This window comes from Ursus americanus, chromosome 24, assembly GCF_024610735.1.
Source record: "Ursus americanus isolate L20-20 chromosome 24, mUrsAme1.1.p, whole genome shotgun sequence".
Classification (NCBI taxonomy): Eukaryota; Metazoa; Chordata; class Mammalia; order Carnivora; family Ursidae; genus Ursus; species Ursus americanus.
This window is the reverse complement of record NC_142150.1, coordinates 37,869,253-37,884,740: the sequence shown is the minus strand read 5'-3', so window position 1 is coordinate 37,884,740 and position 15,488 is coordinate 37,869,253. Positions and strand designations below refer to the sequence as shown.

At 52.8% G+C, this 15,488-nt stretch overlaps 1 protein-coding gene across 4 annotated transcripts; it reads left to right on the top strand.

Annotated features, from left to right (window-relative positions):
- The first annotated feature begins 937 nt into the window (after positions 1 to 937).
- FADS1 (fatty acid desaturase 1) lies at positions 938 to 15,102 on the top strand. Of its 4 annotated transcripts, none has more exons than XM_045786533.2 (12): positions 939 to 1,235; positions 3,219 to 3,329; positions 4,106 to 4,303; positions 4,983 to 5,084; positions 5,190 to 5,318; positions 8,791 to 8,851; positions 10,241 to 10,317; positions 11,409 to 11,506; positions 11,709 to 11,805; positions 12,074 to 12,153; positions 12,263 to 12,388; positions 12,742 to 15,102. In XM_045786533.2, the coding sequence occupies exons 1-12, from the start codon at positions 1,047 to 1,049 to the stop codon at positions 12,791 to 12,793; spliced, it is 1,320 nt and encodes a 439-aa protein (XP_045642489.2). In that variant the 5' UTR covers positions 939 to 1,046; the 3' UTR covers positions 12,794 to 15,102. The 4 variants fall into 4 exon arrangements, with proteins under 4 accessions (XP_087711074.1, XP_045642489.2, XP_087711073.1 ...); XM_087854947.1 differs by lacking the exon at positions 939 to 1,235 and adding an exon at positions 1,323 to 1,499; XM_087854949.1 differs by lacking the exon at positions 939 to 1,235 and adding an exon at positions 2,644 to 2,767.
- The last annotated feature ends 386 nt before the right edge of the window (positions 15,103 to 15,488 follow it).

The window sequence follows — 15,488 nt, the reverse complement described above, 5'->3', positions numbered from 1 at the left end:
CACAGGCTGGTTTGAATATCGGCCCTGGGACTTACTAGCTGTGTGACAAAACTCGTAAGGTCTCCTCTGTCTGTAAGGTTAATACTAGTTTCTACCTCAGTGGGTTGTTGTGAGAATTACAGGAATTAATGTTTGTAAGACACTAAGAACAGTGCCTGGAACATAGTAAGTGCTTTATAGTGTGCTTGTTGAATAAATAAACGAAAATTTAGCTGTAAACTCTGGCTCTCTTCACACTGCAACAGCTTCTTGGTCGGCACCCCCAGCCTCTGGGTGCTTCCTCACTCCCTCTTGAGCCCCCAATCCCTCTACTTAAAGACCTCCTATGGCTCCAGGGCGCCTCAGCTTGAAGACCCAGGCTCTCCACACACAACCCCCCTGAGGTCAGGGGATGCTGAAGACCACTTCCTTTTATTTAAGGATCCCAGTTAATTCAAAATAGACCAAAAATTAAGACAAAAAAAGTAAACGGGTACAAAAATTGTGGGGCATTTTTAACGTTATTTTGGGCAAAATAAAGCATTAACATGCTCCAAACCCAATTAACTATAAATACGCCGCTCACAAGGTAACCGCCGAGGGTTCTCACACGGTTATTTCAGGCCCCACAACGATGGGCGCCGTCGCAAGGACTCGAGGGTTCATCACATGGATCTGCCTTGGGTCGGCGCCCGTGGCCTAAGGACCATTCCCCTGGGGCAGCCTCGACCCTCAGAAGCGTCTGCAGAGACTGCAATCCAGCCCACGGGGCCCCCGGGAGCCACAGCCGCGAGTCAGGGAAACTGAACCCCGAAGCTAACCCTCCGCCGAGCCCGCGAGGCAGCGCGCCCGCCCTAATCCTCCCCCGCGGGGCGCCGAGGGAAGGCGGGGGCTCGCTCCCCGCGCCACGCGGCTCGACCAATGGGAGCGCGCGCATCAGGGCTCCGCGGTCCGCGCCGCGGGTGCTGAAAACCCGGCGCGCGCAAGCGGGTCCATTCCCCGAGCACGCAAAGCTGGCGCGTGCTACCCCACCTGCCCGGAGCGCGCGCCTGATCGCTCCTTCCCAGATGGACTCCGAGACCCCTACCCAGGCGCCGACCCAGCGCTACTTCACGTGGGACGAGGTGGCGCAGCGCTCCGGGCACGAGGAGCGGTGGCTCGTGATCGACCGGAAGGTGTACAACATCAGCGAGTTCCACCGCCGGCACCCCGGGGGCTCCCGGGTCATTAGCCACTACGCGGGGCAGGATGCTACGGTAAGCGCTGCCCTACCGCGGCAAGGGAGTGGGCGGGGCCGGGTGGCTGCGGCCGGAGGTTGAGTGCGCGAGGCAGGAAGTTTGGCACTCATGGACGAATTCCCAACTAATTCGGGGGAAGAGCCAGCAGGCGCCGAGCATTACCCGTTGCCCACGACTTAGCACGGGATGCAAGGGCAGGAGAATGGCTGTGAAACTGGAATCAGGAGAGTGGGGATGGCGGCCGGCAACGTGCCCACACAAACAAAGGACTGCGCAGCCCTTGTGCGTGCGTTCCATCTGTGGCCCCGTCTTTGGTCCCCAGACGTAGGCAGACCCCAGAGCAGGACAAGCTCGGGAGAAAAGCCAGGATGCAGGGTGCCGGGGACCGCGGTGCGGCTGAGGCCGAGGGAGGAGGGGTCGGTGGCAGGAAGACGGAGTCTCGACCTGTCCCGGTGGGTGGGAAGGGAAAAAGCGGACGTCGAGACTGTGCGTGCCGGCTTGGGAGCGGGAGCGGGAAGCTTTCTCGGGTATAAGGGCCGAGGCGGGAAGCCACCTGGTGCCCGCTGCCGTGGGAACCCCCGTACAGGGTGAAGGAGAGGCCTCACCGGCCGGAAAGGACTAACAACTGCTGGTGCACAGTGGGTCATGGAGCGGCGTGCAGTAGGTGGGGGAGCCTGCGTCAGCTTACACTTACGAGAAAACCCGAATCATGGTGGAAGGTCACTCGGCCGCAGGCCAGCGGGGTCTCCAGCTATTCGCCGCAGCGGACAGCTGTTTGCACTCCCGGGCTGTGGTTCGCATCCTTTCTAGCCTCGCTGTGGGGGTCAGCGCACCACCCAGCCCCAGTCCCACTCTTCCCCTTTTAGACCACTGCTCTTGGAGGTAAGGCAACCGGCGCCTCCTACCATGATTGGAAAGCCGGCGATCACCTCGTGAGACCCTGTAGACTGCTCCGCCGCGTCCCCTCCTCCTTCATCTTTCCCCAGCCCTCGCCCAGCGGCATGACCCCTTCCGCTGTCCCTACCCTCTACCCTTGCGGTCCGGAAGGGTGCCCGGGCCCATGAGAGTACCCGTTATGTCGCAACGGAGCATCGATGTATTGGCCTGAGGACCCGGCCCTCCCTGTGAGGCGGCCGGGCGGGGGGGGGGGAAGGGCAAGCAAGGCCTGAGCTTACAGTGGTCACCCCGAGCGACTGGGAAGCGGGGACTGCCGAGCAGAGCGAGGACGTGGGCTGGCGCATGCGCCGACGAAGGAGGCGCCACGCCGGGTCTTCCCGCAGTGTGATTTCGGGCCGGGGCTGGGGCCTGCCGCAACGAGGTTAGCGATTGGTCCAGATGTGTGGTGCCACCGGCCGCTGGCTCCGCCCCGCCTCCCACCTCTAGTACCGCCTCCGGATAAAGCCTGGGGCCGCCTGACCTACTCCCCCTAGCAAAACCAAAATTAGCCACTCTCTGTCAGGGGATAGTCAGAGTCTTAGGAGAAATATGGAACCCTACCAGGAACAGCGGCAGAAAGAAGGGGGAGAAATGCAAAAGTTCCCAGTCCGGAGGTAGGGAATCACATTTTATGAAGAACGCTGGCTCAGAAAGGGTCTGTTAAAAGTCCCTTAGGTAAAAACAGAAGACTTATAGCCCCATTCATCCCTTCTAGTTGTTTCTCACCAAGTTCTTAAATTCTTGTGCAAAAGCTGTCCCTAGACACGCCTAGAGGACAGACCAGACCAAAGAGGTCTTTCTGTGGTCCCCCTACCCACACTTCCTATTCCTTGCTGTGGTGCCCTTTTCACTAGAACACATGCTGGGTGTTCCTGAGCTGTGCACACCTGGGAAAGATCTAAGCATCCTCAATGGGCAGCTGACTGGAGGGAAGTGGTGTCTCTTCATACTTGGATACAGCCTCCTTGCTGGATCAAGAGGATGGCCTCTGATGTGAGCCCTCTAGGAGCCCCAGGGGGCCCGGGCTGGGTTCCTAACTGCTCTGTCTTCTCCCTGTCCTTGCAGGATCCCTTTATGGCATTCCACATCAACAAGGGCCTTGTGAGGAAGTATATGAACTCTCTCCTGATTGGAGAACTGTCTCCAGAGCAGCCCAGCTTTGAGCCCACTAAAAATGTGAGACTGTTTGGAGACACTGGTTGTTGAAGGGCAGGGGGGAGAAGGAAGGCCTAGATAACATCACAGTTGATCAGTCAGTCCTTTTTTTGTTTGTTTTTGTTTTTGTTTAAGATTTATTTGGGAGAGAGAGAGAGCATAGTGGGATGAGGGGCAGAGAGAGAAGTAGATTCCCTGATGAGCAGGGAGCCTGATGCAGGGCCCGATCCTGGGACTCTGGGACCATGACCTGAGCTGAAGGCAGACACTTAACCGACTGAGCCACCCAGGTGCTCCCACAGTCAATATTCTTGTGAAATCTGGAGGTCCCTGTTTCTCCCACAGTCACTGGACACAGGCATAAGGGATCAGGGCTTTGAAACCTGTGGCTCTCACAAGGCTACCACTACCACCACCACCACCACCACCACCACTACCCTCATCAAGACCTATTAAGCACTACTCTGTGTCGCCATAACCCCATATATCCCTCACACATTTACAGAAGAGAAAACTGAGGCTCAGAGAGGGTGAGCCACGTGGCCAAGAATCACACAGTTAGTAAATGGCAGAGCAGGGGCTTGAATCAAGCCTGTTTAACTCCAAAGACCACATGCTCTTAGGCATGATCCCACAGCACCTGTCATCTTTCCTCAGTGCTGTGGTAGATTGACTAGGATTATGGACATCCAGAACACAGCTATCTGGGGGTGGGGGCCTAAGAGGGCCCTTGTCTCCAGCAGTGTTGGGTTACAGCTGGGAAGAATAACAGCCCCTCCTTCTCTACTCTTCCACAGAAAGAGCTGATTGATGAGTTCCGAGAGCTGCGGGCCACAGTGGAGCGGATGGGGCTCATGAAGGCCAACCATGTCTTCTTCCTGTTGCACCTACTGCACATCCTGCTGCTGGACGTTGCTGCCTGGCTCACTCTTTGGGTCTTTGGGACGTCCCTTGTGCCATTCCTCCTCTGTGCAGTGCTGCTCAGCACGGTTCAAGTGAGAGCTCTTGGCTAGTCAAGAGCACAGCCGTGCTTAGCATCCTTGTATCCTTGGGAAAGCTCTTTGTATGCCTCAGAAGGCCCAGGAGCCCGGCCCTATGACCGGGGCAGCTCTGAGGATGTGGGGGAGAGTTAGTGCACAAAGACATTTTACCCTCTGTGCCTTTTACCTGCTCCTTAGCCACGTGTGCACCTTCATTCTGTTCATCCAAGTGTAGCCCAATGTGCGAAGAACCAAGATTCTGATTTCTCAGAAAAGCTTGGCTTTCTCCTCACCACCACATTGCCTAACCTGCTAAGAAGGCTTGGGTCCTAATATCAGAACCCATTTGCCAAGCCTGCTACTCCCTCTTGAGTTTGTCACTCTGTCTTTTTCTGTAGTCTGGATATTCACTCCATCATAAGTCTTAGAACTCCAGAGAGTTCTATCGGAACTCTCCTAGGGAAACTGAAGAACAGGGAAAGGAGAGTGATTTGCCCCAACTCTCGCATGAGTTAGCGGCAGAGCCAGAGTTAGGACCCAGGCTTCCTGACTCCTTTCCTGACATGCTCGAGGTACTGCGGCAATTGCAGGGCTAGGCAGACGAAGGAAGGGGGTGAGGCAGAGGAGCCACTGAGGTCATTGAGAGGGAGCCTGAGCTGGCGGGCTGCTCTCAGCGCTAACCTTTCTCACTCAGGCCCAGGCTGGCTGGCTACAGCATGACTTTGGGCACTTGTCTGTCTTCAGCACCTCTACCTGGAACCACCTGCTACATCATTTCGTGATTGGCCACCTGAAGGTAAATGGGCTAGGGAGGGGCTCTTGAAACTCCAGTCAATGAAAGGTTTCCTTGGGGGGTGGGGGAATGCTAGGTTTTCATACTCATGTCCCTGCTTTTCTGTAGGGGGCCCCTGCCAGTTGGTGGAACCACATGCACTTCCAGCACCATGCCAAACCCAACTGTTTCGGCAAAGACCCAGACATCAACATGCACCCCCTCTTCTTTGCCTTGGGGAAGATCCTCTCTGTGGAGGTGAGCAGAAATATCAGTGGAAAGGTCTTGGGAGAATGGGAGCCAGCCAGAAGAGAGGGCTCTGGGGAAAATGCTCAAATGCTGGCAGTGTGGGTGAGACTGGGGCCAGGCTGGCTCACTGGCAGTCATGGGAGGCAACAGGCAGTAAATAAGCTGTCCAGGACAGAATTACCTGTTCTCCCTGGTAAGTGCAAGCCAGTACTTCCTGCGTAAAGGCACCTTGTGCTGCAAACGATACAAATGATGACCAGATTACTGTGCAAATCTCTGTAAACCAAATTATGGTCCTCCTTGGGGATGCTTTTTAGACATTCCTACCCCAGGCAGTCACCTGCCCCCCACAACTTTGATATCCTACTGTGTGCAGTCTTCCCCATCAAGGGCTGGACTGTCTTACTCTTCTTTGATGCCCAGTGCCTGGAACACTCATTCGCTGAGTAATTCTTCCCACCCATCTGACCCCGGCCTGACTTCCAGGCTGGTCAGTGTTGGGTTTGAGTTATCACTTGAGGTTATGAGCAAAAAGGGTGATGCAGCTGCTAAGGATGAGTGCGTGAGGGTGGAGATCTGGAGAGCTAAGTGAACATAAGGCGACAGGAGGCTTTGAACGGCCAGCAGAGCTGTCTGTAAAGTTACTTTAACACCCTTTGTGCCAAGGCTCCAGGCTGCAGTCAGAGTCCTGCCAGACCCCCCCCCCCCACTGTAGGATACTTCAGCATGCCAAGAATTCAGCTGTTCAGGACCATCCCATTCCAGGCATGAGTGAGTGGAAGGCAGCCTGGCTGTCCTCCCCCTCTGGCCAGGAGAAGGACTCCATGGAAAGGCTTTTACAGCATTGCCTGTCCTGGCACCAGGAGCCCTTTGTTTGAGGTTTATGCCCCGCCTGTCCATAATGTCCTAATTTTTCTACCTCCTAAGCAAGGACTTGGCTTGCTGCACGTCCAACACCGTGTTACGGTCAACAGTGTGCGGATGATGAATCAGCCCTGGCCCCACCCGTGTGGGTGATTTGTTAGGCAGAGCACAGAGCTCTTGGTAGCACTTCTACTATCACTATAGACAGTTGAAAAAAAAAAAAGTGGGAGTTTAAGTGGAAGAGAACTTTCTCACCACTGCCTTTATTGCTTCTTGGTACTAGGGTTTTCAAGAAACTCCCATTGGCAGACACTAAAAACAGAAAGTGATCTCGGATCAATAGGCACTTTTCTGTCTGGTTATGAGCCTGAGGATGGGCTGCCTGTTAGAAATGTCTTGGCTGCAGGCTGCTTGGCCTTTGCTTCAGCCCCTCTGGGTGCTGATCCCCATGCTGGCCCCGGGGCATCCACCTTAGCGCCTCCCGGCCTCCCGAGTCCCCTGGAGAACAAGAAAATGCAGGGGACCTCACCCTAAATACAAACTTTCTGGCTCTGTCCAAGAGTTGAAACACAATAGGGCAGAGATTAGGATCATAATAGCATCTGATTGCCATTCAGGGAGGCAGCAGTGGCTAGGGCTCCCTTCCATAGCAGTTCCAAAATAGGCCAGTGTTCTTCCCGCTCACCCCCACCAACAAGGCAGGTGCTCCTCTTCTGGTTTTCCCCTTGGTTAATGTTTCTAGGGATGGGGTGAACTTCACCCCAGCAGCCAGTTTATCAGCAGGCCTTGTTAATACTGTCTCCAAAACATCCCTAATCCACTGACTTCTCCCATCTCCACTGCTTCCCATCCTCCACCCCATCCATCTTGGAGCCTGATTCCTGCTCCAACACTTCACTAGTCTCCCTGCAACTCTCCCTCCACCCTGCAGGTCATTCTCTCCTCCTGCAGGCAGAGTGAGCCTTCCAAAGTGCAAAGCCGAACATGCTACACCTGTTGAAAGCCCTCCAGTGGCTTCCCATCACCAATGGAATAAAACCCAGGCTCCCTACCAGGGTCTTCCCAGGGCTCTTCTAAGGTCCACTGTGAATTGGCCTTCCCTAGTTTTCCAGCCTATCGGCCCTTCTGCCCTGTTGCTTACTGCCCCAGCCGCACTGCCCCTTCTGTCCCATAAACAGCCTGAGCTTTTGCAGTAGCTGTTCCCTCTGCATTAAATGCTCTTCCCCTGAATTTTTGCTTTGCTGGCTCCTTATCATTCAGATCTCAGTTCAGATGTCAACACCTCAGAGAGACCATATCTGGCCACCAGAGCCAAAACACTGCCTCCCACACTTTGTCCTATTTTCCTGTTTTTAAGCTGTAATTACCTTGAGTTCCGTTCACACGTTTTGTCACCAACTTCCTCCCCTCAAATTATAAGCTCCATGAGAGTAGGAATTTTTGTGTTGTTCCCCCTCTGTCTCTTTAGCACCTGAAACAGTGCCTGGAACATAATAGGTGCTCAGTAAATACTTGTTGAATCGAATCAGTTAATAAAGAAAGAATGCTTCATTTAGCAGAAATGCCTTGCACAGGCAATAAGCTCTCAATAAATAATAATAAATGTTATTGTCAAAAACAGCGGGGGGATGCACAGAAGAGAGAGGAGCTAGCATTCTAGTAGGCAGTTGAGTGCCTCCTGTGCTCTGGGCTCTCCAGTTGCCAGAACTAACTGGGGCAAGAGGGGCAGAAGGAGCCATCAGGAGAGACAGCAGAGCTTTGCTGTCATGATTTTGTGCGGCCACGCTAGGCGTTCAGGCTACCTGACCTGACAGCATTGGCCCGTCTCTTCAGCAGCCGGGCTTACAAAATAATCACTACCCTCGGGAAAAGCCGTGCCAGAATCTTCAGATTGCCAAGTTGTTCTGTTCCTTCCCGCAGATATTTGCCAAACTTCACTTAGCATTCAAGGGATTTTATAAAGTTCATGTTGTAGTCAAGAGACCAAAAGAGGGTCTGGATGGATGGATGTAGAGGGAATACTGGCCTCTGTAAGGGTACGAATGGTTGTCTATGGTCCAAAAAGTACCAGATGGATGGGGTGCCTCAGTGGCTCAAGTGTCCGACTCTTGATTTCAGCTCAGGTCATGACCTCGGGGTCCTGGGATCAAGCCCCCTGTCAGGCTCTGTGCTCGGTGGGGAGTCTGCTTGGGATTCTCTCCCTCTCCCCCGTCCCCACTCTCTAAAATAAGAAAACAAATCTTAAAAAAAAAAAAAAAAGTACTAGATGGGGAAAAAGGGGGAGGATGCGGAGGGGCCTGGAACCCCGAGGTGTCTTTGGATGAACACGAGCAGTCCTGAGGACCTGCACACTACTGTGCTCAGACCTCGTGTGGGCAGGGGCCACGGAGCTGTATGCCACGGTGCATGCAGCTGGCCAATCACCGCCCAGGCCTTCATGTGCCGGGTGCTAGAGGTAAGGCCAGGCCTGCTGGAGCATTCTGACAGCACCAACGAGCTCAGCTGACAGCCCCTTGAGTAGGCCTCAACTCCTGAGCTGGGAAAAGCCAAGGTCACAGCGGGAGGGGAAGGGGCTGACTGGTCTGTGGTATTGACTTGTGTTTGCTTTTCTTCACAGCTTGGGAAACGGAAGAAAAAGTACATGCCATACAACCACCAGCACAAATACTTCTTCCTGAGTGAGTGTCCTCATCCAGCACAGGGGGACTCTCTGGGGATGGGGGTGTGGAAGGGATGTGAGGAAGAAATGACTTTCTGAAGGATTATGGTATTTTAAGTAAAGGCTGGAGGAAGTACCCTGTCTCCGACTGGTTACTCCCTGCACGGGAGCAGACTACCATCTCCACTGAGCAAAATTTAATAGGCTAATGTTTGGTCAAGGGTCATGTGTATCGGGGGCAAACGAGTTCCTCTGGTTCCACCCTGGCTTCCACAAGAGCACTTAGCGCTCAGGTGCATCTTGATTATACCATAAACCTTGGGAAACGGACTTGGGCCAAGATGACTATGTGGGGCCGTCCCACACCCAGGGGGGTAAAGGCAGACATGGCTGTGGGAGGACTGGACTCAAAAAGGAAGTGGAGAGGCTGTTAGAGCTGAAAAGGAGGACATTTCTGTGGTTGTCTTAAGCTCTCTCTGGAAACTACTGTATATTCCTTGCTTTTAAAATCTTCATAATGCCTAAAATTTGAGTTTTCTAATTCCTAAAAATTTGGAAAGGAGGATTCCACTGATCCCATTTTAGTTCAAAGGAATTTATGCTAACTGCCTATTATGAACCATCATTACTGGAGAAAGGGGGATGGGGTAGAAGGGTAGAGCAGAAATGTCTGGAAGAATTTTAGAATCCGTGGCACATCAGGACAGAGGAGCCACAGGTGAGCACGGTCATGCAGGGGGTTATAGGAGCATCAGGGCCCTGCAGAGAAGGGATACAGAAAAGGAAATGGGACAGCATTAGGACGGGACCACTTCTTCAACTACCAGTTTTCAGAGAAGCCCCTCCGCCCCTTCCCACACCTGCCCTTCAGGGCTTCAGGTTGGGCGGTACAAGCTTACTTCCCTAGTCCGAAGAAGTAAGCTTTCAGTGTATGAAGCATCAGCAGCACCACCCCCCCAGCCCACACAGACTTTCCTGTTCCTTTCCCTTCATCTGCATGGCAGAGCCACCAGGAACACAGGGCAGGGGACTGCAAGGACAGGCAGGGGCAGGCCTGCGGCCAGGGAACACAGGGAGCATTAGCAGTACCCTTCTAAAGGCACGGCAGCAAAGCAGGTTCCATGTGCGGAGCTCGAGTTTGCCCAGCTGCCTTCTTCCGTGGGAAAAGACTGCCACTCCCACCCTCACCCTCCTTGCAGCCTCTTGGGAGCTTTAGCCTTCTTCAGACTTGCATTCATGCCCACCTTCGGTGCCTGCCGCTTCCAGTGGAGTGAGGAATGCCAAGGCAGCTTGGAAGGGGCCACGGGAAGAGATGGCGGGGGGTAGCCCCATGCCAGAGGCCACCTCTCAGGCACTGAACTGCCCTCATGCTGCTCACACCCCCTCCCTGTCTCCATTTCCTTCGCAGTTGGGCCCCCAGCCTTGCTGCCTCTCTACTTCCAGTGGTATATTTTCTATTTTGCTATCCATCGGAAGAAGTGGGTGGTGAGTATCCATGGCCCCCAACTCCCATATCCTTTGTCTTCAGAATCCTGAGGGAGGGGAATGGGGGTTCTCCAGAGGAAGGCTGAGATTTCCTCCAGGCCTAATTTAGAGCAAAGTTAATAAAACTGAATATAGACCTTCCTTGTCTCCAGATGGGATGATCTGGACTCAGCAGACAGCCTGACTCCCAATGCCCTATTTCTTTCTATTTATTTATTCATTCATTATTTATGAGAGAAAGAGTGAGCACGCACGCGTGCACAGGCAGGGGAAAGGGCAGAGGGAGAGAATCTCTCAAGTAGACTTGGTGCTGAGCACAGAGCGCCAGGCTCAGTCCCACGACCCTGAGATCATGACCTGAGCCAAAACCAAGAGTTGGATGCTCAACTGACGAGGCCCCCAGGTGCGCACCACCCCCACTAGTGGCCTATTTCATTCAGCTAGTCCCTCCTGAGGCTCTTGTGCTTGGCATAAAGGCAGGAGCCAGGCTTTGGGGTGGGGAAGAGGTAGATGCAGAAGGTTCTGGGATTCCAAAATGGCCCTGCCTGCCTCTGGGTGGATGAGAGGTATCAGAAAAGGCTTTGTGAAGTCACTTTTGTAGCTGCCCTTGGCGGATGGGCAGAGGTGGGGTGGGGGGAGGATGGACTCTGAGCAGGGAAGCTGGGAAGGGAGGGGCAATTGTGGCCACTTGGACAGGTTGTGGACTCGTGGCACGGGAGAACTGTGGTATGATCAGGGCCCTGGCACAGACCGAGCCACTGTCCTGGAAGATTCCTCTGGCAGCATGAGCATCCCCTTTATGGATAAAGAACTTCTATGGGTTGGGAGGAGCTGGAGGCAGGGAGACCCTGGAGGCCTTGGCACCCATGAAGGAAACGGTCAAGGAAGACTGGGGGCTGCCACCAGGAACGGAAGGAAGGAGTGGTGGCACAAGATACTGCGGGACTGGGCAATGAAGAGAAGCTGCCAGTGACAAAGTGTTCCAGTCTGGGTCCCTGGCAGAGTGGCTGTACCATGCCAATAGGTGAAACGGAAGGAAGAGGAAGAAGTGCTTTTGTGCCAGTCGTCATGCTCTCTGCCTCTCAATGCAGGACTTGGCCTGGATGATCACCTTCTACGTCCGCCTCTTCCTCACCTACCAGCCGTTGTTGGGACTGAAAGGCATCCTGGGCCTTTTCTTCGTGGTCAGGTAGTATTTGATGGGGAAGGAGGGATAGCAAAGAAAAGCAGATGTTCAGGAATAACGAGTCTGGTCTGGGGGCTGTGCTGGGGCTTTAGGCGGCAGGGGGTGTCTCAGGTGTTGGCTTGGGAAGATGGCCAGGCCAGAGCTGTTATCTGAGGGAGAAGAACTCTAACTTGTACTGTTTTTGTCTGTGTGCCATATTCACCAGGTTCCTGGAAAGCCACTGGTTTGTGTGGGTCACACAGATGAACCATATCCCCATGCACATTGATCGTGACCGGAACATGGACTGGGTCTCCATCCAGGTAAGGGATGGTCACTTGGAAGACCTGGGGATAACCCAACTAATGAAAAAGGTGGGTGGGCCCATGCAGGCTAGGGGGTGGGGGCAGTAACAACAAAAGTCCCCAAACAGCACTGCCTCATTAGCTTGAAGCTTCTCTCCTGCCACCATGTGGACCACCAGGGACTGTCCCACACCCCTTCCTCTTAGCCAGCTTTGCCTGGAGAAGGCTGGGTTGGCCTTTCCATCTGGCACCCAGAGCCACGCTCTTCCCTGCCCTCTTCCTCCAGCTCCACGCAACATGCAATGTCCACAAGTCTGCCTTCAATGACTGGTTCAGTGGACATCTCAACTTCCAGATTGAGCACCAGTAAGTAGGGAGACCTGAGAAGCAGGGTCCTTGGGAGGGTCTCTGTGGGGAAAGCGGGGAGGTGGAAACAGCGGAGTAGGAGCCACTGACTGTCCCATTCTCCCTGAAGTCTTTTCCCCACAATGCCTCGACACAATTACCATAAAGTGGCTCCCCTGGTGCAGTCCCTGTGTGCCAAGTATGGCATAGAGTACCAGTCCAAGCCCCTGCTCTCAGCCTTCGCCGACATCGTCTAGTGAGTACCTGAGCCTCGGAAGATGGCTGGTAGGGTGGGAAGAGGGCAGGCAATGGGGTTGGTGATGTGTGGGGTGGGAGCAACAGGCAGGTTTCCCAGTCCTCCGGAATAGAGGCCAAGACAAAGGCAGGGTGCTCTACTGGTCTTGCGGCCACGTCAGGCCTTTTTCCCAGTGCCATGGCCCAAGCTATTTCTCAGAAGCAAAGGGAGGAAAGGGGCTGTATGCTGTGGAGATCGGCCTCCATTCTTCCGTAAAAACCTCACTCCTCTAAGTCTGTAGGGTGGTTTGGCTTTTGGGCCTGGTTTTGCTCGCCCTCTCTCACTCACTTCCTGCTCCCATCTTGCCCCCACAGTTCACTGAAGGAGTCTGGGCAGCTCTGGCTAGATGCCTATCTTCACCAGTAACAACAGCAACCCCCCCCCCCCAATCTGGAAGAGATGCCTGTCTTCACTAATAATACCAGCCCATCTGGAAGAGGAGTTTCTGGCACCAAAGCAGAGGGGAGCTCGAGGGACAATGCCACTATAATTATGATATTCAGAGGGGGTGGGTTTGAGGAGATAAAGGCTCAATTCAAACCCCTCCCCTTCATCTTCCAGGCACAGACCTAAGACCCAAAGGGCTAGGGGGACATGCATGCCCCCTGGAGGGGAGGGATGGAGCTATTGGGGCAGAGATGTGAGTTTACTTTCCTTTTTTTTAGTTTGGCAGATACTGATGCTTGGTGAGCAAAGAGGGAGTCAGAGGGTGTTGGAAGAATAGGGAGGAAGGACTACTAAGCCCAAAAATCAGTAAGAAATTTAGCATTAAAATTCTAGCCAGGAATGGGGTGAGCCCATCTCCTGGTCGGCCTCTCAGTGCCTTCTCCACTCTCTACTATCTGAGGAGATAGAGTGGCTGAACCTTCTGAGCAAGATTTAGATTTGAGGCCTGGCATAGTGCACTGCCTGGGAGGCTCTGCTCACTCTAGGGCTAGGCAGGACCTAGGTTCCTGGAGAAGCAATTTTCCCACTTGTAGAAGCAGGCAGAGCAAAGCCAGGACTGTGGTGCTGGAGACATCTGACTTTGAAGGATCCTGGCATTATCAATTTTGAGCTTATGTTCCATCCAGGGCACCCAGGGAGCATTAGGTCCTAGGTCTTGCCAAAACAGCAAGGAGAGTTAACTGGCCATTCAAAATCCCTTTCACCTTGGGATCACCTCTTGTAACCACCACCACCCAAGGAACAAGACATTGCTAGGATGGAGAGTCCACTTCTTGATTCTTCATCCACAAACAAGCAAACAGATGGGGCAACTTCATGTTCTCCTCCCTAGAAACAAATGGGGGTTCCCAGTGGTTTCCCTTTGTCTTCCTACCTGTAATTCCAAGTTTAACAAAATAGCACAAGTGACCACATTGGGAGACCCTGAATTACCAGTCATGAGGAAAACACAAAATTCAGTCCTAAAGAATACAGGGGTTGTTAAGAAATTTTCTACAACCTAAATGATGTTACAGTATTACTTCTGAGTAGGAGCAGTGAATTAAATATTATCACTTCATAGTTCTAAACCAGAGATAGGAAGATAAAAACACAGTTTGTGAACTATCAACTCTTCAAGCATCTTCTCAGCCGGACACCAGGTAGGAATTTAGGATAATCTCTTACAAAGCCTATCCGTCTAATACTGAAATACAGTTTTTTAAAAAATCTCCATCTCTAAAGCAAACAAAGGAATGTGCCCAGGAGTCTTGCCTTAACCCCCAGGGCTTGTCATCAGCATTCACACCCTCTTCTCACCCCATGGCCTTCAGGCCTTCCGCACAGCCACAGCCTTCCTGTGCAGGTGAGGGGGGATTTGCCTGTTCAACAGCACCTACTCTAAGCATACTGAGCATTTTGGAAATGGAGAGGAGGAAACTCAAACTAGAAGGAAAAAGCAGAGCCGTAGGAGAGTCCACATTTAGTTGTAGGAGAGAATGAAGGTCTTCTGAAAGCGAGCTGCGATGGGATTAGAAGTACCACCTGTGGAAAGGCTGTTGGAATGACTCAGAGGTTTGTCAAAAACAAAGATTAAAGAGACAACAACGACAGGGCCGGACAGGTGGCAGAAGAGTTCGGCTCTTCTCCATTTGGGCCGAACCTGGTTTGAAACAGCCTGGGTAGAAAGACTAGAAACAGGATTGAAAAGTTCTTCTTTCACTCCAGAATAGATGCTGATCCTGCCCCATCACTCTGGTCCCTACTACCCAGGGTTTAGGTGTCCTATCACCAGCCTGTCAAGCCATCTGGATGCCAATCTGAGCAAACCCAGCAAGGCTTACTGAGCCACGTCCAAGTCCTCAAAGCACTTCAACCACTGTGGCCTTCTCTCCTCAACCTAGACCAGTGCGGTCTCGCAAGGCCACAGAGGGACACGCCAGTGACAAAATGGCTCAGACTGTTTCAACAGTGTGATGAGTGATTTCAAATCCAAGCAAGGACATGAGAAAACAAGCTTAAAGAGGACAAGTCACCTCCATTCACAGATTGTGGCAAAACTAGTATTTGAACTCTGTGTTTTAGAATCCCAACCTACATGTTTACCTTTGTTACTCTCATCTTCCCACCACTTTACTGGAAGCACTTTCTTTAATTAGGCCCCACATCTGTATCCTTTTTGTGTGTGCCAATTTTATTACCAAATCCAGATGAGGTAAAGCTGAAAAATAAAGTTAATTTCGACCAAACGAAGGCTATTCACTTGTAATCCACGATTTTCTTCTGCACAGGTTGATGGGACTCCCCGTGCTTGTGCTGTAAGTTACCACCTACCTCTATGGCTGGAACTTTCTGACTTTTTGAGTTCCCTAATAGACTCTCCTTTGCACAAAGCCTTTGGGCAGAGGAACATAAGGATCCTCCAAAAGAATACCAAGGCACAGGCAGACTACGGCAAGGAAAAGGAAAGCCAACCCCTTCTCATGACCCCCATATGTTCAAGTGCTAGACTGCCCGGATACGCTAGCCAGGTGTGCATGCGTCTCCTATCAGGAGGCAATACCTTCACCCTTTTGACCTTGTTTCTAGTCTCCATGCAGGTAGTCCCTAGAAGTCTCTTGTTTTGCCTGAATCT